Source organism: Catharus ustulatus, chromosome 3 (assembly GCF_009819885.2).
Source record: "Catharus ustulatus isolate bCatUst1 chromosome 3, bCatUst1.pri.v2, whole genome shotgun sequence".
Classification (NCBI taxonomy): Eukaryota; Metazoa; Chordata; class Aves; order Passeriformes; family Turdidae; genus Catharus; species Catharus ustulatus.
Window position 1 is genome coordinate 37,382,163 of NC_046223.1, and position 26,166 is coordinate 37,408,328.

The following is a 26,166-nucleotide window of genomic DNA, read 5'->3' on the forward strand; positions in this document are numbered from 1 at the left end:
TTCTCTAGAAAACCTAAATACTTACTATTCTGCTCCTCTCCAAGGGCAACCAATGTTTCAAGGACTTTAATTCCTTCTTGGACTGCTAAAAGCTCCAGATTGTTGTTCGGGCGGCTCCTTTCCACAGCTTTCAACTTCTCAACCATGATAGGGGCCAATGAATGAATATATGGGGTTGACAGGGCACGATTGGTGTGTTGAAACACAGAAAGCAGAAGCTGGTAACACTTGGCTTGAACCTAATCAAATCAAGATAAATATATTCTCCTCAGAGTTATTTGTTAGCTAAGGGAATCTAATAAACTGTTATCTCTGATAAAAAAACAAAAAAAATAATAAAAGACTACTAAATGGGAAGAAAACATACTAAGTAAAAGGAAAGCAGCAACACAGCCGATCTAATAAAGCAGTATTAGCCCAGTGTTCAATAAAAGGAAGGCCAATTAGAAAGACCATGCAGGTACTAAGTAGTAGTAACGATATAAACGCTGAGAAAATAAAGGCATAGTCAGTCACACCAGTTCACAGTGAACTACATCTTCAAGTCTCAGAACTACCAGCTCTAATAGCAGCCTAATCTTCAAAATCGTGATATGCTATTCCAACTCCAGAAGGGCAACACAGCCCATAAAAATGACTCAGAACAAAGTCATCTTACTGTTTCAACATAAGCCAAGGCAGTAGCCAAAAGTGTCAGGCCTGTCCACCCTTGCTTGTCATTCTCCATTTTGTGCTGGTAGCAGTCTAGAACTCTATGTGTAGCTATACTATGAGCTGATCACAGAATGCTCTCCCTGTTGTTCTACTATTTTATTTTTTATCCTCTTCCCTCTCTGTGGAAAGCAGAGATTACTAAAGCCAAGGTTTGGGAAAATGAGTCACTGATTATCTTGTTCAGATGAGTTTACGAATGCATTTTTGGGGCATACAAAGCTCTTCCTCCAAAATCCCATACAACCCAGAAGTTTTTAAAAGGTGAAGCCTCACAACAAACATGAGGATAAAACATTGCACATGTTTTCTAACTGCACTCTAGTCCGAACAGGATGAATTATCGAGCACAGGCTGAACAGAAATGTTCTAGAGGAAGTATTGCTGAACAAAATGATCTGTGATGAGATCCAGGGATTACTGGAAACATAGATATATAAATAAAAATATTAAAAATCGTGGATCATGGTAACTACTGGTAAGAAAATATGAGTTATGCAGCTCATATTACTGTTAATTCAATAGTATACAGCTGCAGGTTTTCTACACAATTCAATATTTAGGGTCTGAAAAAATAACACTTCAACAGAGAACGTTTTTCCTTAATGCCTTACTCACCAACATCTTTGACCTTTTCAACAAATTATACCTCTGTCTCTCCATACTGTTACAAATAATTCTCTTCCCTTTCTGTCTTTCCTTAAACTTCATTCCTTATTAGCTCTCAAAGATGATTAGATTAGTCTTTGAAATAAGGAGCAGAAGTATTTGCTTAAATGCAGCCATATTTCAAAAGAGTTTCATGACTGCATCTGACAGCAGAATTTCATCCAAGCTTTCTTCCTTTGATCTGTGTAATATAAAACTTTGGACTATTGTGCATTCACAGAAGTCTACAAAAACTCCTGAAAGGTAAAATCAGAGCTCCTTCAAAGCATAAGTCACACTCTCATGTAAAACTTGCCCAATAGTGTTGAAACACTTCAGTCTCTCGACTGACTTATCTTGTTGGAACAAAAGGGAATTGAGTTCACCAGACTTCTGGTTATTACTATACATGATATTTGACCTTTTCATGTGGTAATAGTTTCAAAAATACTCCTTATTTCTTTCAAGGCATCAGTAGTTTCTTTGGAAGAGTCTTCTCCTTAATCAGTTCAATGCACTTAGTCCAACCACAATCATGCTTTTATTACAAACAGGTGTCTCATTACTCACTGCAACAAGGACTATTTTACATTTAAAAAGCCAGAATGAACACACAACAAGTATTACAGAGTATATGCTCTGCACATCGGTGAGAAGAGAGTGGACACCATCTGGCTGCTGTCCAAACTTGCTCTGTGTGTTACAAAAATAATGGTAAGTTCCAGCTGACGGGCAGCTTTCCAGCAGGGTAGTGGGCGACCATGTATGTCTCTCTCACTGTTCGTGTGTTTATACAGAGCTGAGAGAGTACAACATAGAAGTTTCGCTTAATGCAACTGACATTTCCATTCACACAATAAAATTGTAAGTAGATTGCCAACCAGAGTCAGGCTTCAGAATCAACTGAATTTTATGTTCATGCTGGAAAACACCTGCCCTGCTATGGAGAATTATCAGTCCAAACAGGATTTTAAATGCCTCACTGTGACCCTAAATACATCCACATTTCTTGCATGTTTTTCTTCTCAGGAATCTCTGCAGTGTTTGCTTGTGGAAACATCACAGATTTTTCTCCTTAGATCCCACCTGCAGATTTGTATACCCATTCAAACTGACACATACATGGCTGGAAAAGTTACGCTTTACTATCCATATACAGTGCATTAGCCTGCTTGAACCAAGTCAGTCTACAATTTTTTAACTTTCCTCTTCAATGACAAAATAATTCAGAAGGCATTTCACAAAGGCAAGCCAAAGGGCAAGTGAAATCATAAGACAAATGAATCATGCATGATCTGTAGATGTTCTGATGGTGCCCACAAAATTATTTTTTTTCTCACAAACTGAGTTTTGTATGAACACAAAAAATAAGCACAGGCTTTGAACAAACAAATACAAAATTGATCAGAAATGTGGGCTGTAATTTTATCTTTGGAAAAAAAATGGTTTTGTTTGTACTACAGAAGATCAACACTAACGTAAAAAATGTCACCCCTCTATGGTAACCAACCTTTTAATCTGATAAAACTTCATAGACCAAAGACTGGTTTTGCCTTTTAAAAAGCTGAAGTCAAGAACCTGGCACAAGGCCATGAACACTTTATCTAGAAGCACTAAGTCTGGGTTATTTTGCTCATGAGTTTCAATAATGCATTGTTGAAAATTCTAGTTATATTGATAGCAGTATCTGCCCCTGAAGTAAAAGCATCACAAAACATTCAGGAAATGTGTTAAATATATCTCAATTAGTTTTTGCTGTCTGCATATCATTCACATTCCTATAACATGATCTTACCCAAGGATCAGAAGAATTCAATGCACTTCTAAATCTGTTCATACATCCATTCTGTAAAGACTGCACTCCAATTATTTCAGTGCTTGCTGACCAGAGGAAGAGAGCAATAGCTGTAAGTATGCTGACTTCATCAAGAATAGGTTTAGAGGTTTCTGAAAAACAAAACCAAACTGCTGTTAACTTATTCCAAAAACACTTCAGCAGTTATTTAGTAAAAGCCAGTGAACACAGATAAACTCACAAAGAGGCAATATATGTACTTGAAATTACTTGAAACTGCACATGCATTTACTTGTTACAGTATCATTAGTGACTGTGACTGACAAAAATCTGAGCAACTCTATTCTAACAGTTGCTTTAATAAAGAAAATTGATCATTCTCAAACTTAAGTATCAAGGAAAGCATCGTCACCCACACTTTCTTAGACCAAGTCATGCTTTTTGTCTTCAGTGTGTAAATAAGAGGAAAAAAGATATTTTTAGATCCTTTCCCCATTAAAGATCTACTTCACTTCTTAAAATTCTTATCTTCAGCTGATACAGCAGAGTAAGAAATAGATACCCAGCATGGCAACAACTTTTACTTAACATGAGATTTCACAGAACAGACTAGCTGATCCGACAGCCAACTGTCACCAATAGGAACAGTCCTACTTTAACCTTTCCTGCTTTTCAAATGGCCTGAATTTGCCATTGTCACAATTTTTTTCCTTGCATAAGCTCTGTCTTCCCAGATCTCATTCACAAATTCACAACAGAAACAAAAAACATGTATATTTATATATTAACTATTATATACATAAAAAGCACTGTTCTGCTGGTCTGGTTGGCCACATTGGTTCTGCTCTCCCCTTAGAGGCACAAAGAAACAGCATACAGAAAGTCAGCAAAAAAGAAAAACAGTATGACTGCCCTTTACAGATGTCAGCTTGGTCACTCAACTGGCTTAGCCATAATGTGAAACTTTACTTCAAAAAACTACTCCAAGCATTGTAAGTGACAATTTTTTCTTACATTATTTAAATTATTTTAAATTTACATTGCTTAAATTTTATTGAATTATGAGGTTTGAAATTGAATGCAGTGGACCTCACTTAGATTTTTTTGTGTGTGATCTATCACACTTCACAGAAGATTGGAAAGGAAAACACACTCTTGCAAGGAACCAAGAAAAATTTTTGAAGCCTGCAAAAAGGCTTACAACCAGTGATGTTTCTGGAAAGAGGGCCTGTGAAATCTCTACAGTAACTAAAGGCTGGAAAACAAGAACTGATGCAACAAATCAAATTAGAAGTTTGGCTTGGTTAACACAAACCTAGATCCTCCCCCTCTGGACATTTCAGAATCATTTGCAATTACCTCCTCATTCCCCATCTCTCACATGAGTAACTCCATTCAAGCCTCTCTTCACTCTCTACAAATGGCTCCTTGGCAATGTAATGGGACATTTTTCTCGCAGACTACCACTATGCAAATGGCAAATCTTTGTCTCTCTTTTGCTAACGACCCAGCTAAGACTGTACATCTTTTTCACTTTTTGACGAGCAAGGCAAAGCACATATGTGAACCATAAGAGATGGTTTGCAGTTCTCTGAAGAGACAGTAATCATTGTGCTGATGAGCCACAGGGATTTTTTGGCCAGGATTTCTTTTTCACCAAAGAAAGCTTTTAACATTGCTACGACTCCAGTATGAACCTTGCCACAATTATCTGTGGCTGTCTTCCCACTCATTTACTTTAACACTGACTGTCATTAAGACCAAATGACTTGAGCCAGCATAAAACCTGAGAGGCAGGGGCTGCCATTTGCATTGCAAAAGAGAAAACTTCTAACTGGAGGTTATGATCAACACTGTCAAAGAAACCAGACCAAACAAGGACAAATCTGAGGTGGGAACTCCTGAGATATAACTACTTTGTTAAAGCCAATGTTGTGCTTCTCTTCAATAAAATCTACTAAGCAACTGAAGAATTTTGCTCATTCAGTCTTACATTAAGTTATAGCAGACACCATACCTGCCTTTTCATTACAGAAAATCCATTTTTCTTGAATTTGAATTCCTGCACCGGGAAACTACTTACCAGCCTGAGAATCTTCCAAGATAGATGCCAGAGTGCTGCGGATAAGACCTGTCCATTGTTTCTGAGTTTCATCAGTCTTGACTGTTGGAAGAGTAACAATAGTTTTTATCCCTTGAAGAGCTGCAGTGACTGGAGGTGGGACCTGATTATCTGCTGACTTTACTGCTGTTTCTTTCAGTACCCTTGTTATCAGAAATAGGATAGTGGGTAAGATTGTCATACACCCTAAAAAAAAAAAAAAAAAAAGAAAAAATAGGATTTCTGAAGTGTGGTAGATAACCTCTTTGTCTTTCCCAATATGGATGCATATGGTTGGAGACAAAGGAGATGAGATAAACTGTAATTCAGGTAAGAAGTGATATGTGTCCTTCAACATTTTACCACCAAATTCATTCACCAGTACTACTGAAGTGTATCATAACACAAGTCATACAAGCCAACAATTGAAATACTGCTGTCAGTTCAGGAATTATACTTTAACTATTAAAGCTTTGTCTGTATCACATGGCCTGTGATACATGGTATGTGGTCCAGATTGCTAAGTACATTAAAAAAGTATCTACATATCACTAGGGTCCTATAAACAGCAAAAATAAAAGGTCTGGATATAAGTATCCAAATTAAGTTACTGTACTTTCCAAGTAAGGTGGTGTGGGGTACAGGCTCCAGAAGCAAATTAAGGAAGCTGTTAGGGTGCCTCGAATCCTGGAGAAAGACTGGAGGAGTTTCAATAATACATGTAGACTCTAAGCCCCTACAGGACTGAAAGGAGAGTGCTGTCGAGTTTAGGCATGCACCTAAACCTTAGGTTTTAAGTACCTCAGGCAGGCAAAATAAATCTACACATCACTTCAGACAGTCAAGCCTCTTTCCTTATTTTTTTTATGCTTAATTTTCCCACATCTGTCGAAACACAAATCCTGACATTTTCCTACTTCTTGGAACGGTGTGAGGATAAATACATGAAGTAGAACAATTATGACAGGAAGGGGGTCCTCTTTAAACTAACAGCGGTTCCTGCACTACTTGCAGTGGCCACTTGCCAGATACTGAGAGTAATACCCTCACTCCAGACAACACAGAAGTAATATTGTTACTCTTTCTGCCCACCCTCTTTCTCATCACCTTCTTAAAAGAATCAGGAATCAAATAAAAACAGAGCATGACTCCAACTCCAAATCTATTGTTCCTTAAAGAAGTGCAAGACACAAATTCATAAATTTCTGCTTGAAGACAGGCCACATTATCTTCAGAGCATAACTTTGTCCAAATATGTTATTTGCAGTGCACCTCATTAGGGGACCAACTTGAAAATGTCTTATCTACATGACTGGGTGAAACTTCCCAAAGATTCTTGAGACAACAGTTAAGCAATTTGCTCTCCAAAAAGCAAAAGTCAAAGAGCACAGCTTCCCATGTAATTGTGTCCTTTACCCATGAACTTCACTCAGTGCAATTATCCCAGCTTACACATATCCTTTGTGACAGTCTTCCTGGGCAGAAGAAAGCTCCATTTAGTTTATAATCACATTGGGAATGACTGACAGCCAACGGCTGCAAGCCCAAGTGTACCACAGATGAATTGTGCTGTTTTTCCCTCAGTAGGATTGTCTTTTCATACAGCTGCTGCTTTTCGTGAACTTTTCAGGAATTGAATTATCTCCAAAATGTCTGTGTTCTTTAAAAATATAATTAAAATTGCCCAAAAGGTTTCAAAAGCATGAAAAAAGGCCAACAATAAAATCAGAGTGGTACAGAGATAATTTCCTCAGCAAATCTGCAGCACACATGTAAACCTAAAATCAAATTTTCTTTATGTTGCTCACTGGAAAAGCCTGAATTTTTATTTAGCTAATCACCTAAATATACTGGCCCTTAAAGCCTTCATAGCATATTGTATATTGCATGTATATTTACAGTTTGTTTTTAGCACCATATCCTCACTGTTCTACCACTCATACACATTCTGTTACAATGCCTTACCTGCTGGAGAACACAGGGAAGGCAGGTCAGACAGGATATTAACAGTGGCAGCCACAAGACGAGCACTCTCCTCAGAGAGGTGGGATTTGGCAGCAACGTGACTTGGAGAATCTGACACTTTTGAACTCAGATGGGGCATGTGTCGTACCAGGATAAACATGAGCAATTCCATGGCTGCAAAGACGAGAGATTTTCCAGGCACAAGACCACCACTCTCACCTCCCTCTCCTAAAGCAAGAGGATTTTCTTTTTCATCATTATCGTCCTCATCTGAAAAAGGAAAGAAATGTCTGAGGAGACAGTTAAGATCCCATACCAAAGATTACATGAGACACTCTTCACAAAGAAGTTAAAAATCAAGAAGAAAAAGTTGTTCTGTAGTAAGATAGGACAAACATGGCTAATGTCAGCCAAAATGCTTTAGTTAGAATTACTTAAAGGTACAGTAATTTCACGATTATAAGCCACACCATTTTGACTAAAATTTTTCTCCCACACCGGAAATGCGGCTTACACTCAGGGGCGGCTAATATGTGAATAATTTTCTGACATTTCCAACCCCAGAAGTGCAAACCGAGGTGCTGAGCCGAGCACTGGCCAGTAAAACCCGGGTTTATGCGATTGTTACAAATTGGTTACTCTGTTGCGCAGCGGGTGGAGCAGGGCTCAGTGCTGGCAGTGCAGGAGGGGGAGGGAGGCAGGCGAGCTTCCTCCTTCCCTCCTCTCCCACAGCCCGGGGGAGGCAGGGGCTCCATGCTGCCAGCCCCGCGGCTCAGGAGGGAGGCGGGGGGCTCCCTCCTGCCTGCTGCCATAGGAGCAGTGGGGCTCCTTCCCCTCCTGCTACCGCCACCATGGGTGCCGGTGGGCTCCCGTCCCCTCCTGCCGCCGCCGCCATGGGTGCCGGTAGGCTCTCATCGCCTCCTGCTGCCGCCATGGGTGCCGGCGGGCTCCCGACCCCTCCTGCCACCACCGCGGGTGCTGGCGGGCTCTGTGCCCCCCCTGCCACCACGGGGCAGCGCAGGGCCAGGGCGAGCAAGCCAGAGGCGGCGGCCGGCTCTGAGTGGCCCCGCTGAGCAGCAGTGCCGAGCTGGGCCACCCCAAGCGGGCTGAGCCCTCACGGCCCGAGCCGAGCCAGTAAACCCCCCGCCATGCCGTGATTCTGTCACTATTTGGCAACTTTGTTGCACGCAGGTCTTCGCTGCCAACAACAGAGCGGCTTATAGTCGGGTGCGGCTTATTTATGGACAAAAAACGAAATGTTTGCCAACACCCAGCGATGCAGCTTATACTCAGTGCGACTTGTAATCGTGAAATTACTGTATTTAAAATGCCTTTGAAGTATTGTGATTGCAACAATACTTACTAAAAATCATTCTGGAACTAGAAAACAAAAATAAAACTACAGTTAATTATTTTGCTTCTCTTAAAACTGATCATAAAATTAACAGCAATCAATGCCAAATAAACAGCAAGGACAATTTTTAAAAATTTAATAGCTATTAATTAAATGTTCTACCCTGACAAAAATCTTATTCTAGCCTAAATTGATTATTAAATATGAGAACAGAAAAACACTGTAGGACTCTATGCCTAAGTTCATTATTTGAGTGTATTCAGTTTTAAAAGTCTCTCTTTTGATGGCAGCTTGGCCAGCTGCAGTCTTTCCTTCTCCATTAAACAGCAACACAGATTCAGTAAGTCAAAGCTGGCCTGAACTACCCCTATAGAGCTCCTATGAATTTAAATGATTGCTACTGTTATCACATTCATCAATCTGAAAAAAGCAGCTTACTGGGCTGACAGTAAACAATTCCATTAATTCATATGAAGGAACAGAGCCTGCATTTTCAGTTGTGCTAGTTCCTAAAGTTCCAGCAAAATTTTCTCCCTGTTTTTACATGGAAAATGGGCAAAAGCTATCACTTGGGTTTTTTTTTAATCAACAGTACATTGTGCCAGATTAATATAGTAATTTTCCTTAATAAGAAAATATTCTCTGGGGTTTGCTTCACTTCTTTCAGGTTACAGAAGATCTGGCAGACCTACCCAACAAAACTAGGTATTGATGAACTATTTGCCAGGTTGCCTCTTGGAAACTAATTTGTCTAGCAAAGATGGAAACAGTACATCTAATATAAGATTTTTAAAGAAAAAGTAAAGGCATGCTTGAACAGGGACACTCTCTCTTAAAAGGAAGAGGTCACTAGAAGTACCTCAGAAAGCAGCTTTCAGACTGCTGGTCAAGTTTTGGGTATCTCCAAGCATAGAGATATCATATCCCTGGGCACCTGCTCTACTACTTCACCATCCCCACAGTGACTGATTTTTTCCTTGTATCCAATCTGGATTTCCACTGCTGCAGTTCGTATTCATTGCCTCTTGTCCTTCACCACATTCAGAACAAGACTCTGAATTGGCTTGTCTTTAAATCCCCTGTAAGAAGGGGGATTGCTATTCTATCCCATATTAACCCTCCCTTCTGCAGACTAAGTAAGTTCAGCTCTCTCAGCCTCTCCTCATGGGTCACACACTTCACGTCCCTAAGCAGCTTAGTGGACTTCCATGGAACTTCCTTCACGTTTGTTAGCATCTGTCTACTCAGAATGAGGAGGAAGGGCAAAGAAAACTGGACACTGCTCCAGATGCATCTCCATAACCCTATCCTTAATCCACTGGTCATGCTTTTCTAACAGCCCATAACAGTCATCAGCATTGCACAGGTTTCACACCAGAGATTCACACACACAACTCTTCATCCGGCAAATCTGCAATCCAACATGTCAGTCTACCAGCCTATACCAATGCACATTCCATCCCAAATGCAGGATTTTGCATTTGTCTTTGCTGAACTTCAGCAGGTTCTCAGACCTGCAGTTGCAAATTCCCCTAACATGCAGCACCACCCTCCAGCACACCTACCACTTGCCCAGTTCGATGTCATCCAGAAATTTGCTGAGTGTACATTCTCTCCTATCTGTCCTATATGCTTAACAGAAGCAGGCCCAGTAGTGATCTCTAAAGAACACCACCTGCAACCAGCTGCCAGTCAGACTTGAGTCACTAAACTCCATTCAAGCACAGCAGTCCAACAAATTATTCTCCTACTTTTCAGTCCACATCACTCCAACTTAACAATGATATTGTAGAGTACTGGGTCAAAAGCCTGGCAGAAGTCTAAGTAAACAATATCCACCACTCCACCTCCAAAGCCAATTATTTCATCACACAGGGTGATGAAGCATTAATTGCCCACAGTAAGTCTCTGCTATTTCAAATCGCATTCTTCCACTTCATGTACTGAGAAGTGGTTTCAAAAGAAATTTACTCAAAAACCTTTCAACAAGCACAGCAGGCTTACTGGCAAGTTCACTCAAATCCCACCTCATGTCTTACTCAAAGTTAGTCACAGCATCTCATTTTTGCTATTCATTGGAAAGCTTTCTTGAGCACCACAGCTTTTCAAAGATGACTGCAACATACTTAGCATGTCATCAGCCAGCTCCCTCAGATGCATCCCATCTGGTTCCAGGGTATGGCCAGCTTTTTTGTGAGCAGCCCCTAACTGGATGGTCACCTGCTGTAGCAAGCATTGCTCTCCCCTAGGCCTGCTCATATAGAGGAGGAGTAAGCAAAGAAGATAATAGTGCCTTAGCTTTTCCTCTAGTGTGTTTTGAATTAGATCACCCAAACCATTCAACAGCAGGTCCAAATTTCCTCTGCTGACAACATATCTATAAAAGTTGTTCTTGTCACACTGTACATTCACCATCACTCTCAGTCCTACCTAAATTCTGCTTTCCCAGCTCCACTCCTCCATACCCAGGAAGTCTTCAGTAGTCTTCCTTGGCAGCTTGCCCTCATTTCCAGCATCCATACACTTCCATGCCACATTTGAGCTCGGACAGAAGTTCCTGTTCAGCCAAGACAGCCTCCTGCCACGATCATTGTGAATGCGCTTTATTTTGTCACTGAAGATAACAATCCATCTTTCCTTTGCCCTTCAGGAAAGCTTACCACAAGATCTCATCTACAAGCTCCCTGCACAACACAAAGCATGCCAAGTCAGGCCAAAGCTTTTGCTCTGCTACTTGTTTTCTTTCTTTCCCTTGAAATTACGACCTCCACTATCACATAGCTGGCACAGCCAGAACTACCATTAACTTTGTAACCATTTCTTCCGTATAAGTGCGGAGTAAATCCACTGAGCCCCACCCTTATTTGGACAGTCCAGCATCTGGACTGAAAAGATCTGTGCTTCATTCACTTCTGAGTGTTAGCCTCCAGCACATAATTAGATGGTAAAAGCCTCTCATGAGGCTCCCATAGCTTGATTGGAATGCTTTTTTGGGTTGGCTTAACACAGCTTCATTTGCCTCCCCTTCTTGACTAAGCAGTCTGTGGCTCCTGACTGGTATCACCTTTCACTTCCTTTCGGTGTTATCAGTTCTGATTTGTCAAAGTAGGGAACATTGGCTCCTCTTCTCTTGCCAGATCTCTACAGTGTTCTCAGCTCGATATCTGGAGATACAGCCTTTTGTTGCTGGAAGTCACAGTATTGCAGCTGCCACCTTCACACAAGCATCATCCTCCAGGGCCATATTCCAGCATAGCCTATGGCTGTCTCTCCTTCTGAGAAACACGGGACTTCAGCTCCTGTACGTGCAGGACCTCTGTGAGGAACATTTCATTCCTCCATTTACTTTTCCTAACACCACAGTGTTTGCTCACCGTCACAAGCATTTCCTTCATGTCTCACAGGTGAGACCAATGTCACTTCCAGCCCTGGTTGCACAGATGAGCCTCTGGAGCACAGGCAGAGCATTTTCATCTGAATTTCAAACCTGGTCATTAGACTTCTGATGTAGCAGAGGTGATTGTCCCTCAGTCAGCAGATTGTGTTGTTGTATGTCACTGCCCTCATTATGCTGACTCCAGCAGTCTTGTACAGTCTTGAGCAGCACTTCTGGGTAGCATGAGCATGCCTTTCCATGCCAACTGCCTTGCTCCTGTTGCACACCCTGTTCCCAGAGCTCCTGGCAGCTGACACACCCTGAGTGCCCTGAATTCATTCACTGAATGTCAGTGAAGTAAGAACCCAGGTGCAAGTCTGCTCCACTTCCTGGCAAGATCTCCTGGGCAGGCAACTTTTCATACTGGTTTCAGGAGCAGTTCACTCACCTCATGAATGTCAGTTGTGCCAGGGACACATCACAATGCCCCGCACTGGTGGCTAAACCATTAAACTTCGGAAAAAAGTAAAATGAAGTGCTAAGGAGGCAGTCAGTAGAGAAACATTAGGGCAACTGAGAAAAGTATTAATGAGGATGTGCTGGGTATAATTTGCACCACTCTTACTCAAGAAAAATGAACGAAAATCATGACATGAAATAAGAATGATCAGAGGAAGAAAAAATACACCTTACAGGAGTTAAGAAATTAACAGGTACCTATGAACACAATCAAACTATATGTGGAATACACAGCATTTTCCTCCTCAGTGTAACCACACTCTAATGCAAGTGAGTTCCTTTCCCAATATGAAAACCCGTTGCTTATTTATTCTGCAAAGCAAACCGTGTTTTCAGAATCTTACTTAGCGTGTTCCTTTTTTCCTGCAAATAATCTTGAGCTGCTCTTACTATCTGCTGGACAACTCCTGTCACCAGTAACTGGACTGAAGGAGGATCCCAGGTGAGGAGGAGTCGGTGAAGCACACTCAAGAGTTCAACACCAAGGAGCTGCAATGAAACAAAATACAAAGGAAAACAATAATTAGGACTAAACAATTCCTAATTGTTATGTCAGTTGCTTATGATGAACAAATACTTTTCTCACACAAAAAAAAATATTACAGCTTTTGTAATCATCATAGATGAAAGATCAAGACATAGAAAAAGCTGATTGTTACAACATGCTCATACATTACCTGATCCTCTGCAATATGGATCCTGGCACAAGGGGAATCCAATAAAGTATGAAGTGCTTGTAAGCAAGATGTAACATGTTCCACAGGCTCTTCAGGTCTTGGGGAACACAGAAACTGTATACTAACACCTGAAAAAAGCAATAATTAAAAAGAATGTTCATACCATCATAAAATCAAGTTTTCTGTTTAAATTTTTTATAAGAGTAGTAGGTTCTTAACAACTTTAGAAAGATAGCTGTTTTTCTCAATTCTTCTTCCTTTCAATTAAAAGAGAGTCTGTGAAGAAGACTCTTTGCTTCTTCTTCTGCACCATGTTTTCCCCAAAATTTGGCAGGATAAATAATACACAGCTACAACAAGCAATTTAAGACTACTGAAAAGAAATCCATTCTTTGTTCTAAAGATCAGTAAATCAGACATATGAATCCTTCAGTTGTAAACTAAGTTTCATTTCCTTGAATTCCTTTAAATGCAAAGACAAATGAAATTAAGTTAAGCTCCAAAAATCATGCAATATTTATCTTACACATATAGCACTTAATTCTGGACTTCAATGTTTATATCTCAGCAAACTGCAGGCATTCCTCAGAATAAGAGATTACATCTACCTCTTTAAGCTGTTAGGTAACACCAAAGGAAAACAGTGAATGCTACTCACAGATGAAAAACTGATGCAAAAGCTACTCCATGTGACTTGCCAAACATCAGTCTCTACTAAGCAGTGTTTTTATAGGGGTGTGTATTTTAATGAACCTTTCAGCTTTTGCATCTTTGAAGCATAACATTTTGTATCATCTGCATTATACTACAGTGTAGAACAGTTCTTACTCATTTTATTCAATTACATAAATCACAATAATCACACTGACAAATATCCTGTCAAAGCTACAAAGAACACAGAAGGCAGAGAGGTAAGAGGGAGGATGAGCAGATTTTCAAAACTCTACTGCCCAGACACATAATGAATTTTAAACTTCACAGATTTCAAGCAAAGTATCTTTTCTCATTTTCATAGCATTTCATACCGTAACATGCTGCTACCGAATTCTAAACTTGTAACTCTTACCCAAAATTAAGTGCATTCGATCTTTGTTTATCTCTGGCAGGGATTTAGTGGTAGGCGGAGTTCCAGGTGTCTGGTTTAACATAATGGATGTAGCTCGTTTCTGAGAATTGGGCATTGCTGCAGCAGTCTCTTCTGTTGACTCTGACACATTAAATCCTGTGCTGTTGAGCCAAAGTGCCACCGCATGTAGTATGGGAGCCCAGGAGTTTCGGTAATGCAGTCTAGCTGTGTCAATTGTTTCTGGAGTGTAAAATGCTCCTCCTGTTAAATTAACAAAGCAAAGGCAAATTCTGAAATTCTCTGTGAAATTAAAAACACACACTCTAACTTCATTAGTATATTTATTCCGGGTGTGCTTGATCACAAACATAATCAGGCATAATACTTGTTAGTGGTAGTATATTCCAATTCTCCTTGTGTAGTACCAATATTAGTACCTCTCATGAGAAAGTGCACTGGCCTCAATAAAGCAGTAAGCAGAGAGCAAGAAAGGCAGGCACAGTCATCAGGTCTTGCAACATTTTTCATACACAGTATTCACTCTTAATTCAGTAAAATACTGTAAAACAGTGTCTGCTCTAATCTCAGGGGCTATGTTTTTCATACAACCAAAATATTTTTGCATTTGATACCAAAATATTAGAGGTGAAGAAGTACTCTTAATTCTACAAAGACATGATTTTAATGATCTCAGTTGATTTGAATAAAGAGTATATTCATTGCAAATTGAAGGAAAAAAGATTCAAAGTTAGAAAACATTGCTATTGCACCTCGGGCAGAAATTTATCACTTGCATAAAAAGCATGCATGCCAAATAATTTACAGAATAATTCTGAATGTCCAGCTACAGTTTTCTTTCTGTTTTGCAGAACACAAAAAGAAATTTCAGTGCATACCATCTGGTGGAAGCTGGGTAGCAAATTCAGCTGGTAAAGTTAAAAGGGCGTAATCTTTGAGCGCGGCCAACCAGAGACGGCTCAGTGCAGGCAGTTCGGGTTGTACAAGTGTTATCAAACTGTCTGGTGGCAACTCATCCATGGTACCAAAATCATCCTCATCCTCCTCTGCGCTCTTTAAAACACGCTTTGGTTTGGTTTCTGCTTCTTTCTTAATTTTCATGGCAACAACATACACCTAGAAGTAAAACATGTCAAAGTAGGTGCCGTGAGATTCTAAAAAGAAAGGAAACCAGCAGCCTTTCCCACATAAATGTAACAGATTCCACACAGACAAAATTCACCAGAAAATTACTGGAAAAAAGAGATTTTCACTACAACTCCATTTTATTTAAATCCTTTCTTTTATTTCTATCTGTATATATATAATGCTTAAGTTCATAAATGGGACTTTCTTAAAACAATTTAGCCACACATTTACTTCCTAAAAATGTGTCATTTATAAACACTTGACAGTGTTAACTAACTAGTTAGTTAACTAGTTAACTAACCAGAGTATTTTCCCAGAATATATCTTAAAGTTGTTTGATTTCTAGGGTTTTTTGGTTTTTTTGTTTGTGGAGGTTTTTTTCAAGCTTAAGAGCAGTAAGATGGGAAGAAATTCAAATATGATCGGGTGTGAGTGCGTATTTTTATACAGAAAAGTGCAGCAAAACAAAGAACAATCAAGCCTCACTGTAAATATGGCTCAACAGAATGGCGGAGAAAGATACTGACTTTAAAACCTCCCAGGAGAAGAACTGCAAGAGGTCAGGAGGAAGGAATGTACAGGCAATATGAGGTGTGAGGCTGCTATTACACTGTAGAATGTTCCCAAACTTTTGCACATTTAATGGTCATTGTTTACCTCAGCCCACGCTTTCAGCACCGCGAGTTTTTCCATAGTAGTGGCGCTCTCTCGGTAAAGCTGGCTAGAAGATCCCTTTCCTGTTTGCACTTTATCCAGGGAAGAGACAAGAAGGTTGTGAACTCGGCGAAGGTCATTCAGGTCACTTACAACCCCACTTCCTATCCAAGCGCTACATACCTAGACAACAAAGTTTAGAATCATTGTAAACTAGCAAAAAAACCCAACAACCTTATAAATGAAAAAAAAAATTAAATTAGTAAGAAAACCAAATGCAAAGTGACCATCATGAAAACGAACCACTGTCTTCCAGCTTAAGACCAATAAATCAGGTTTTCCTTTTATTCTCTCCACTCCTGACAACAGAATTGCTCAGGTGAGTGGTTATAAAGACTATTATTGCAATGCATATTACAAGGGAATTTAAGAGACATGGAAAATATTTTTTTAATTTTTCAATCCTCCAAAAATCGGTTATAACTTTTATTTTTCTATTCTGTTTCCAAGTGTCTGGTCAAATCATTCAGGTCACTGCATACTCTTTGAAGAATATACTGGACAGCAATCAACAAAAGTAGTTCTTTAAAACCCCTCACATCTCAAATCAATATATAAGACTCCATACCAGTAGGAAGCTTTCAAATTATTATTGTCAAGAAAACACCTAGAAATTATTTGAAAGATTGATCTATGATTTGGAACCCACAGTTCTATGCCTAGAATAATCTGTCCACAAGGATGGACAGACAGTTGGGCGTCTCTGAACTTCTCATTTAAATTAAATGGATCCAAACAGGTATTTAAAATAGCAAACATCACACAGATTGGCTGCTCCTGACTAATGCTACACATTGGCACTCATCCTCTGAAACACAGTCATGCCAGACATAATGCAGGCAATAGAAGAATCCTGGTGCAGCTGCTTTTCTACACAGAGAGAAAGGGACAAATTCTTTCAGAAGAGCTGCTCTTATTCTGGAGATTTTTCTACAAGGATGAGGATCAGAAGCAAAAAAACTCACAGAACTCAAGTAGTTCAGGTTTTACAAACTCTTTTTTCAAGGCATTTTTGACCTATCTCCCATTTATTTATTTTGCTTTTAGAGAACCAGTTCCATGAAATCCATTGGGGAAGGAACTCTTCCATCATCTTGAATGATGGACACATTTAAACACTGGAAGTGTCCCAAACAGGTACAGGAAAAAGCTGCTGAAAACTTCTCAAAATCTTATTCATTCACATTAGGAATAAGACCAGCTTCAATCCTGCTGCTGAGCAAGTCAACGTCTGTTTCACTAATGACATAAAACTGCAACAACATCCAACTCCTTCAGGGAAGCTCATCTCTGTTAATGTAACCTCTAGAGTTAAATATGCAAATTCACCTCCAGCCATTTGATCCTGTAAGTGCACACATCTGCTTTGAAACTAGCTGAACAGAGAAGATTTTGACAAGTTATAAGGAATGTTAAATGTTTTCACACAAACTTCCTCCGTATTTAGTTTTAAACACTCAGAAAACCTCTGTAACCCAGGATGAACATATTTATTTTTTCTTACATGTAGATAGCAAGTTAGGCTGTAATTGATCTATCCTTGCAAGTTTTGCTGAAAATTAAGAGTGTAAAAGAACAACACATCACACTCACTCCTAATCACCCAAATTTACTAAACAAAACTCAGAAACACAGAATTATCATTTTAAAGCTTATGTTTGCATAGCTAACAAAACTGCTGCTTTAAACCACAGATAGTTAAACCACATACTACTACAGCTATGTTGCTGATAGTTGATTTAAATTGCAGTACACAAGATCACACACAAGAAAACAATCGCACACACATGCAAAAAAATCTTTTAGCAAACTTTCACTGACAAGTTGTTGCTATGACTAATGAGAATGCTCAGATCTTCTAAATTCTAAAATAGAGTCTTAAACTGAACGGAAGTGTTTAAAGGTAAATTATAAGTAATCAAAATATTAGATCAAAACTGAAAGAAATAAACTTCTACTGGTCTCAATAAGCAAAGGGTTGGTTTTTTTTTTCCTTCTTTTTTCTTGCAGGATTGACATGAAGACATAGCTAGTTCCAGACACATTTTTCGATGTAGCCCCCTAAAAGGAACTACAGCACAAAATATTACTAGGAAACTCAAAAGAAGTTGCAAAAACATCACGGCTTAAGTTTACATTATCTTCTAGCCAATTGATGCTGCTTCTCTTTTGCATCCTTCTTTCAAAGAGTAGGAAGATTAGTTTTGCTTATAGTATGTGAACGTTTTCCACTGTACCTGACAGGCCTTTGCAGTTATATCAGATGGTGTATCTTGGGAAAAAGCTGGCCTCAGAGCAGCTCCAACCTGTTAATAGGAGGCAAAGTTAAAAATCCCACTACAATAATAGGGACACAGTGTTGTTTATCTTACCTTGTTCAAGGACAAGCATAAGGCAAGCACAGAACAAGCAAGACAAGATTGCCAAATTTGGCATTGTAGTTACATCCCAAAATTATCCTTGCTGTCCAGCAAACATTTGCAATAGCACTCCTTCAATGACAACAACAAAGTCTTCAACTACATTTTTTCCTGCTAGCCCACTGCCTTTTTAAGTCTCAATTTCCTTTGTGAAATACCTGGTATTATCCTCCCTCTGTTAACAAGTATCCTTTTAAACATTACAGTATTACAGGTCCAACTTCTCCCAAGGATCAATAAGCCAATGACAATTTGACGTCCAAAGGGACAGCAACGTGAAATTAAATGTTTATGGCTGGATTTGCATCAAGTCTGCAAAGTGACAAATACTGACTGAAAAATGCCTTTTAGGTAGTTGGTATATGGCAATATTTTTCTGAAACTAAAGGAACCAAGTCCAAGAGAAAAAAGCATTACAGAAGGAAGAAGAAAAAGTCACAAAGTGAAAAGGATAAAAGCCAGCCTTTAAAAAATATTCAGAAAGATCTTGAAGACAGAGTGAAAACAGAAGGGGTGAAAGAGTTCAGTTATGCAATAAAAAAATAGTATCTCCACATAAATCTTTAATTGCCCACTTCCCAGTGATATACTTTTGTAGTTTTCATTTAAACAGAAGTACGTTCACAAATTCCCAAGTAAACAGAATTACTAGATTAAATCTCGAACTGAACGATATTTTTCAATTCTTAGTTATACAAACTAATAGCCTCTTCTGCCAAAAATTAAATGTAACTTATAATATTTGGCTTTCAAACTACTGAATTTTATCAGTTGCTAAATTACAATAAATAGAACGAGACACAAAAAGGAAATTTGAAGAGGTAGGTGAGTGTCTGTAGCACATTTTCACACACCAAAAAAGCTTTTGTGAAATTAAAAAATGTTCTCAAAGCCAATACTGGCATAAATACACTATTTCCTGAACTTATGAAGGAGGTCTTACATTTGCCTGATACTGCTCCAGTATCACATGGCCTGGAAACTCTGGCTCAGGAACAGATGCAAATTTCTTGATAATGTCCTCAAGAGCTTGAAGCCCCGCCATCCGTAGCTGGTTGCTGTGGTCAGTGGCAGCCATGAATGCCATTCGGATAAGGTCAGACAGATGGAGCACTAAGAAGTCATCTTCAAATAAGACAGAAAGAACTATTTAGTAACTTAAAAGACAGCTAACATGAATACTTGCAATAGTTTCCTTATTGACATGTGTATGAATTTCACCTATTTGTTTTCAAAGGTCCACATTTAATGAATGGAAGAAGCAGGAAAGAATGTAAAGTAGTTTGCTTTCTTGTTTTCTACTTCCCTGCCCCCTCCAAAGTGTTTCTATGACTTTAATTCCTAAGACAACCTTAAAAACAGAGCAGAAATTGTGTAGAATGTGTAGAATTGTGTAGAATAAAGCATGCAAATTTGGCTAAGTAGCTTAGAATATATTAAAACATCTAGTAAAGCTAATTTCACTGATCCCCCAGAAAATCTGCAAGGCAATTCTTGCTCAAGTTCTATGGTTACAGTGACCCCTGCTGATGTCAAGCTTGAACACCTAAAATTGAGTATGCCTCTAGTTCTGCTCCCAAAAACCACATGCAGACAAGAAAAATACATAGCTCGGTAACATTTCTGAAAGGATTATTCTTCTCTATGTATTAATTTTGTTTCTTTTCTTACTCTCTACTTGAATTTAGCACATGTTGTACAACTAACATGAAAATAAATTATTTAACAATATCCGTTGTGACTAATGAAACCCACAAACTGCCTAACTATTTTCAAGCCTCAAGGTAAAAAAGGAAACATTTTTGTGGCTGAAACTTCAGAGGCATATCAGTAAAGGAAGACTGAAAAATCACTTACAAACTACTGTGATAGTCTGCTCTTACTTTTTCAGACCATCAGACACAATAGTAAAATTTGAATATTTTAGAGACTGCATTTGGGGGATGGGGGGTGGGGGGGGGGCATAAGTTTGCTGAGTTTTCCTTTTTACAGTGATAACCAAACAGATCAAAGCTCACTTCAAATTACTAGAGATAAAATTCTGCAGATTGCTATGCAATTCTCTGCAGGATCCTATAAGCAGCAGTTATTTCATTATTTTCTTTGTAATACAATGCCATGACAATGTAACCACCCTGAAATTGTTCCTTCCTAGTCTTCAGTGGCCTTGGCCTCAAATCAAATAAAAAACCAGATTCTCACAAAAGCAATGCACAGTGCTGGAATCAGGCTGCACTAAAGCAACACAGGAGAAGACCTAAAAACTCTCCACATCAAAACAGACACCCTCAACAACAAAGATATCAAAATCCATTAATGTTGCACATTCTAAGATGCTCACAGTATTCATACTACATACACAAAGTCCTCATGAGCACTACACAGGTGAAGCCAAACAACCACAAACATGAACAACTGAAGGACAGACACCTCACAGTATCAGAAAAACACTGCTTCACAAAACTACTATGCCATCTAGGACCTCTGAGTTTTGATACTCTAACTCATAAAACTATCTTTGGAACATGAGCTTGAAAACTAAGACTCATCACTTAACAAAAGAATGAACTTTATAAAGTCCATGTCTCTTTAGAACTCCCTCTCACATCCCCCTCTCTCCGTAACCAATGCCATAGCAACAATTACCTAGATTGATCCCTTCTTTTTTTCTTTTTTAGCATCTCTTCAGATTGGAGATGCTAAAATAATCTCAAGTTTAATTCCATGCTGTCATTACATTAAACTCTGAAAACACTCCTAGCTTACCCTTAGCTAGAAGTTTATTGCTTCTGTTTCAGAATTGAGAAAAGCTTTGCATCTCTAAGGTTTTTTTTCTCTAAGCAGAACAGTCTTTCAGAACTGATATGTTTAGAAAACCTACTTCTTGGGGCTCATGGTACTGTAATTACAGTGGTTACAAAGACACAGTTTTATTGACTTTTGCTAGGCATTTCCTTTGATTTTAACCATTTGAATGAAAGAGCAAGTGCTTTTTTTTTTTTTCCTTGGTCGTAATCTCGGTTGTGTAAGCTGCAAAGAGGTGTCAAAACAATAAATTAAGAACAAAACCAAAGCACACAATTACTTTTCGGGTTTTTAAGCCTGGCTGAACGAGCCAGTGCCAGGTCGAAGTGCGCCTTGTTGGCGTTCTCACACAGCATGATAACGCGGCACAGACAGTCTGCTGCAAACACCCGAGTGGCCCAGCGAGGTGCTACAGAAGGCTTGGACTTGTCCTCTTCACCCAAGGTGGTAAACATTGTGTCATCATCCATCTCATCCTTCTTCTCCAACTCCTCATCCTTCCCTCCTCCCAAGGGAGCAGCAGTGCTCATATCTATGACACAGAACAATTAAAAGGAAGAAAAACATGCCACTGTTAAAATCCATAGGAGGCAGCTAAGGACATGAGTTCAAGTCATTCCTTATGCTGAGATTCAGAACAGACTAATTCTTCTGTAGAAACATTTGACAAATGTCCAAAAGCAAGAACGTATCATTAAAATAAATGGTTTCCACCTCTGTTCTGGGTTAAATTATTCTTTATTTGTCTTAGATGATATGAGATAAATTCCTATAACATTAATTCTTCATAGTTACCAACTATAGATGAATCCCATATCCAAATTTCCCAGCTTTATAAATTAACCCATTAAATTGCCAAAAAACAGGATAGGGCTCAGAATTAAAGGAATTATCAAGCTCAGAATAAAAGAATCAGCTTAGCTTTGAATTACTCAGCTCCCATTTCAAGTGGAAGACAAAAAGCAAATTAAACTGAAACAAAATTACAAAGCTCCATGCCATGGGAAAGCTATGCAGCCAAGTAGGCCACGGATGGCACCCAAAAATGTGATTAACGTTCAAGAAATTCTTCTCTCTAGGTGTAGGTTTGAGACTTCATTTCAGAAAATAAGAATTATTACAGCGATCACATAAACCAAAAGCCGAACGTGGATCAAAAAATCCCTCACCAAACATGCATACATACTTTTGCTACTCAGAAATTAAAACATAAACTCTCATGACAAGGTCTAAACTAGCAAAATGCCAAAATAGTGACCAAAATTACTCCAGAAATAGTTAGAGGAGAATTAAAGGAAATTATTGCAATGCATGCTTCTTAGAAACTAAAGCATGCTTCCTAGAAAATCTAAATTTAAGCAACTGAAGAGCCAAGACATTCAATAAAGAAAAAGGCTGCGGCAAATAAAACATGGATGATGCCAATTCATAGAGGTGTTTTGAGAAGGCATCCAGGACCTCATGTGGCTGATCTGTAAATCTCTGCTTAAAAGCAAACCACATTTTGGTCACATGGTTAGCTGGATCAAAGGAGTTCAAAGTGAAGTTGCTGGCTTACAGTACACCTGAGAGCAATTTACTTAAATACGGTTTTCTCTGAGACATGTCACCTACTAATAAATAAATAAGAAGTTGGACAACCATGTTAAAAACTTTAAGACCCATCCCACATGAAATAACAAAAGGACATGCCAATTTAAAACTCAGGAAATGAGGTCTTTCTCACTGGGCAGATTTGTGGTAACTACATTACATAAAGAAATTATTGGTAGCATTACTCATCAGTAAATGTAAAGCTGGCAGCATTTAGAAAGAGCTTCAGGATGAACTCACACATGCCAATAAACAAGTATAAATACAAGGGAAATGAGCAGATTCTGCGTCATAACCATCCTACAAGCTGAAAAACAGGAATAAGGTCTCAAGAGGACAAATCTGTGCAAACAAATCTGCAAAGCTGAACAACAAACAAAAACTTCATCACCATGGTAACCCATCATCACATCAGTAATTCACAAAACCTCATAAAAGAGAGCTCAGACTGTGTACAGGAGTCTTCTCTCTGTACAAACCTGATATATACAAGCTAAAAAGGATGTCTGCTTTCATAAAAATACTGAAATGTCAGACTTACAAACACACCATTCTTCTCCACTGGAAATCCTACTTCAAGCAGCTAATTTTTTACTTTTATAAGCAATATTCTGAAACTTAACATTGATAATTCCTTCTTTCTATGGCAGTTTAACTGCACTATAATCAAAGTTCTGTATACAATATATCCTACATCTTAACCAGGATAACAGACAAGCTCCAAACCAATATTGCCAGGACATACAAATGCTAAGGACGTATTGTCATTTAAGTGAACACCTTGACAGAACACTTACCACTGGAAGCTGCAAGAACATCCTTACACAGCATGAGCCAGTGAGAAAGGTTTTCCACTGCCAGAGAAGAGAGCATATGTCCCAGAGTATCATGGATATCTGAGCACAATTTCCGATCAGTCTCACGATCCAACATTCCGAACAGGACGCCCTCCAAGCCTGTCTCTGTTATATTAACCCCCTGATGCCGGGAATGAGCATCTCGCCGAGAGCCAGCTCCTGGTGCAAAAGGATTCATGTCTGCACAACGACAATGAGAAAGTTTTCCTAAAATCAGGAGCTCAGTTTTAAAATTTGGAGCAAAAGACTTGAATCGGACATTGTGTACCTGTGTGTATACAGTTCAATCAAAGATCACCAAGATGCTATTGGTATTTTTCTGAATCAACACTAGAAAGATTCTAATACAGCAATTAATTTCATCTGCTAGGCAACTTATACTTCTAAGAACTAGTTTAAAAACTTTAAAGAAACCCTCTCTTCAAGTCACATAGCACATGAATTTGTAAAAAACCTAACAGCATTGGACTCTGAAGACTCTTCCCAGAGACAGACTTAAACAGTATCATTTGAGTAAGTTCACAATTCTACATTGATCAACACTGAGCAACACTGTTGAGCCTCCTATTTTCAAAACAGAATGATACATGTAAGAATTGGACCAGTCAGCAAAGCCCACAGCATTGCAGATGTGATGCTAACAGAATATAACACAACCAGGCATTTTGATGAAACAGCACACAGTAAGTCAATTTTCAAAATAACAAGAGCTACAATACCAGAAGAACTGTAAAATATTTTCACTGTATATATACTGTGTTCCCTATTTGATTGTCAGCCTTAATGAGAGAGAGAGGTTTAAGTCTAAATTTCACAAACAGATAACTACAAACAAAATTCCAGAGGTAAGCAGGGGTGTGCCCAGAAGTTGCTGAAGTCAGAAGAGACAGTCAAGAGTATTTTCCACTAAGGGTACAAGGGGGTTTTGGGCTTTTACCCTTCTTTCTGAAGGCAAAGGGTATGTATGCACACATGTGCATTCAGCTGTTACAAAAAGGCCACATGACAGAAATACATACTGATGGCGCTGCTCTCTTTGTCTCCAGCGTTCTTTGCTAAGCTCATGGCATATTCACACACTTCTGATGCTTCCCTCTGAGCAAGCTGTCGTAAACACGCAACTGCAGCCCGGCGCAGCAGCAAGTGAGAGCTGCACAAATGAACCTGAAAGTCAAAACCATTACAAATGAGTGAACTGCTGCAATAAATCAATAAATCAATGCTGCTAAGGACTAAAAGCATTCTGGTTTTCAGTTATAAGCCCATGTGTGAGCTTCTGGGAATCAAGTTCTGAAAGTTCAGAACTAAGCACCTTTCATAATACACACATATGAAAATAAAGCTGATATACATGGAGGTGACGGCTGCCACCTGGTTAAAGAGATAAAAGCTTAAATATTGGAACTACTGTGCCAGTGTGATTTAGATTAATTACAGTTTCCAATTTGTTACACTCCAGTACTACTCTGCCTCATATTCTGCTATAGCTGTAAGTCACATTCTTTTAAACAAAAGGTCATTATCAGGTACACCACACACAACAGCTATCATAAAACTTGCATTTCACATTAGTAACAGAATCTATAGCATTAAGTTCTTAAAAGTGACTCTCAGTAAGACAGCAGAAGATTTCTCTGCTAACCAACACTGGTTTCTAATTCCTTTGAATCACCTAAAGCACAGGCAAATATTTTCCTTACCGAAGAACTGTGTATGGTGTCTGTTTTTCTGAGAGAAAGTAGCTGCACAGAAAAGTGAATGTTTTTTCCACAGTGGAAGAGGTGAAGACTGCCCTTTAAGAAACTCTAATTCTTTATTTACTCCAAGGTAATTTGGTTTTAATAAACCAAATATCCATTTGTTTTCTTGGTATTAGGTTATTACAGGGATGGAAAATGCTTCCTTAAATGAAAGGGTTCTACAGTTCATAAAGCATTTTAACAGTACATCTTTATTCCACATATGAATATACAGGAATTTAGTCCTAAAAAAACAGTCAGTCTTCAAAGAACTTCTAAATATCACACTGAGGTTGTTTTAACGACCTAAAACACAGAACATTTAGGAGATTTATTAAGGTAAATCACAAAACAAATAACTACAAGTTATGAAGCCAATGCAGGAAGAAGAAATTAAAATGAGAGTGTGGAACTGTGTGGTTTGATACCTGGCATTAATTCCACTCTCAAGAGTTGGCTAATGGTGCAGGTAAGGCACACCCTGCCTACATAACTATGCATTTGCATTATGAAGAAATGCCCAAGACAATTCAGAGGAAATCCTTACAAATTAAGAATAACTTGAAAGTAAGGAATATGAGAAAGGAAACCAAAATAGCTTTCATTTAGCAGAAGACCATAAACTAACAGGAGAGAAACAGTAAGAAACCATAGGAAAATGTTTTGAAACAGTACTAGTT

The 26,166-nt window shown here is 38.9% G+C and overlaps 1 protein-coding gene across 3 annotated transcripts in view; it reads right to left on the reverse strand.

Moving 5' to 3' along the window:
• The window catches only part of HEATR5B (HEAT repeat containing 5B), a 56,868-nt gene that overhangs the window by 2,531 nt on the left and 28,171 nt on the right, over nucleotides 1-26,166 (reverse strand). For all 3 annotated transcript variants that reach the window (XM_033053828.2, XM_033053830.2, XM_033053829.2), the window contains exons 22-35: nucleotides 24,767-24,911; nucleotides 23,688-23,927; nucleotides 21,578-21,829; nucleotides 19,436-19,617; nucleotides 18,310-18,378; nucleotides 16,016-16,195; nucleotides 15,109-15,346; nucleotides 14,213-14,473; nucleotides 13,147-13,274; nucleotides 12,814-12,958; nucleotides 7,221-7,490; nucleotides 5,238-5,462; nucleotides 3,155-3,306; nucleotides 26-239 (exon numbers count right to left, since the gene is read on the reverse strand). In XM_033053828.2, the coding sequence (XP_032909719.1) occupies nucleotides 26-239; nucleotides 3,155-3,306; nucleotides 5,238-5,462; nucleotides 7,221-7,490; nucleotides 12,814-12,958; nucleotides 13,147-13,274; nucleotides 14,213-14,473; nucleotides 15,109-15,346; nucleotides 16,016-16,195; nucleotides 18,310-18,378; nucleotides 19,436-19,617; nucleotides 21,578-21,829; nucleotides 23,688-23,927; nucleotides 24,767-24,911 (2,701 nt within the window). The remainder of the gene's footprint in view (nucleotides 1-25; nucleotides 240-3,154; nucleotides 3,307-5,237; nucleotides 5,463-7,220; nucleotides 7,491-12,813; nucleotides 12,959-13,146; nucleotides 13,275-14,212; nucleotides 14,474-15,108; nucleotides 15,347-16,015; nucleotides 16,196-18,309; nucleotides 18,379-19,435; nucleotides 19,618-21,577; nucleotides 21,830-23,687; nucleotides 23,928-24,766; nucleotides 24,912-26,166) is intronic.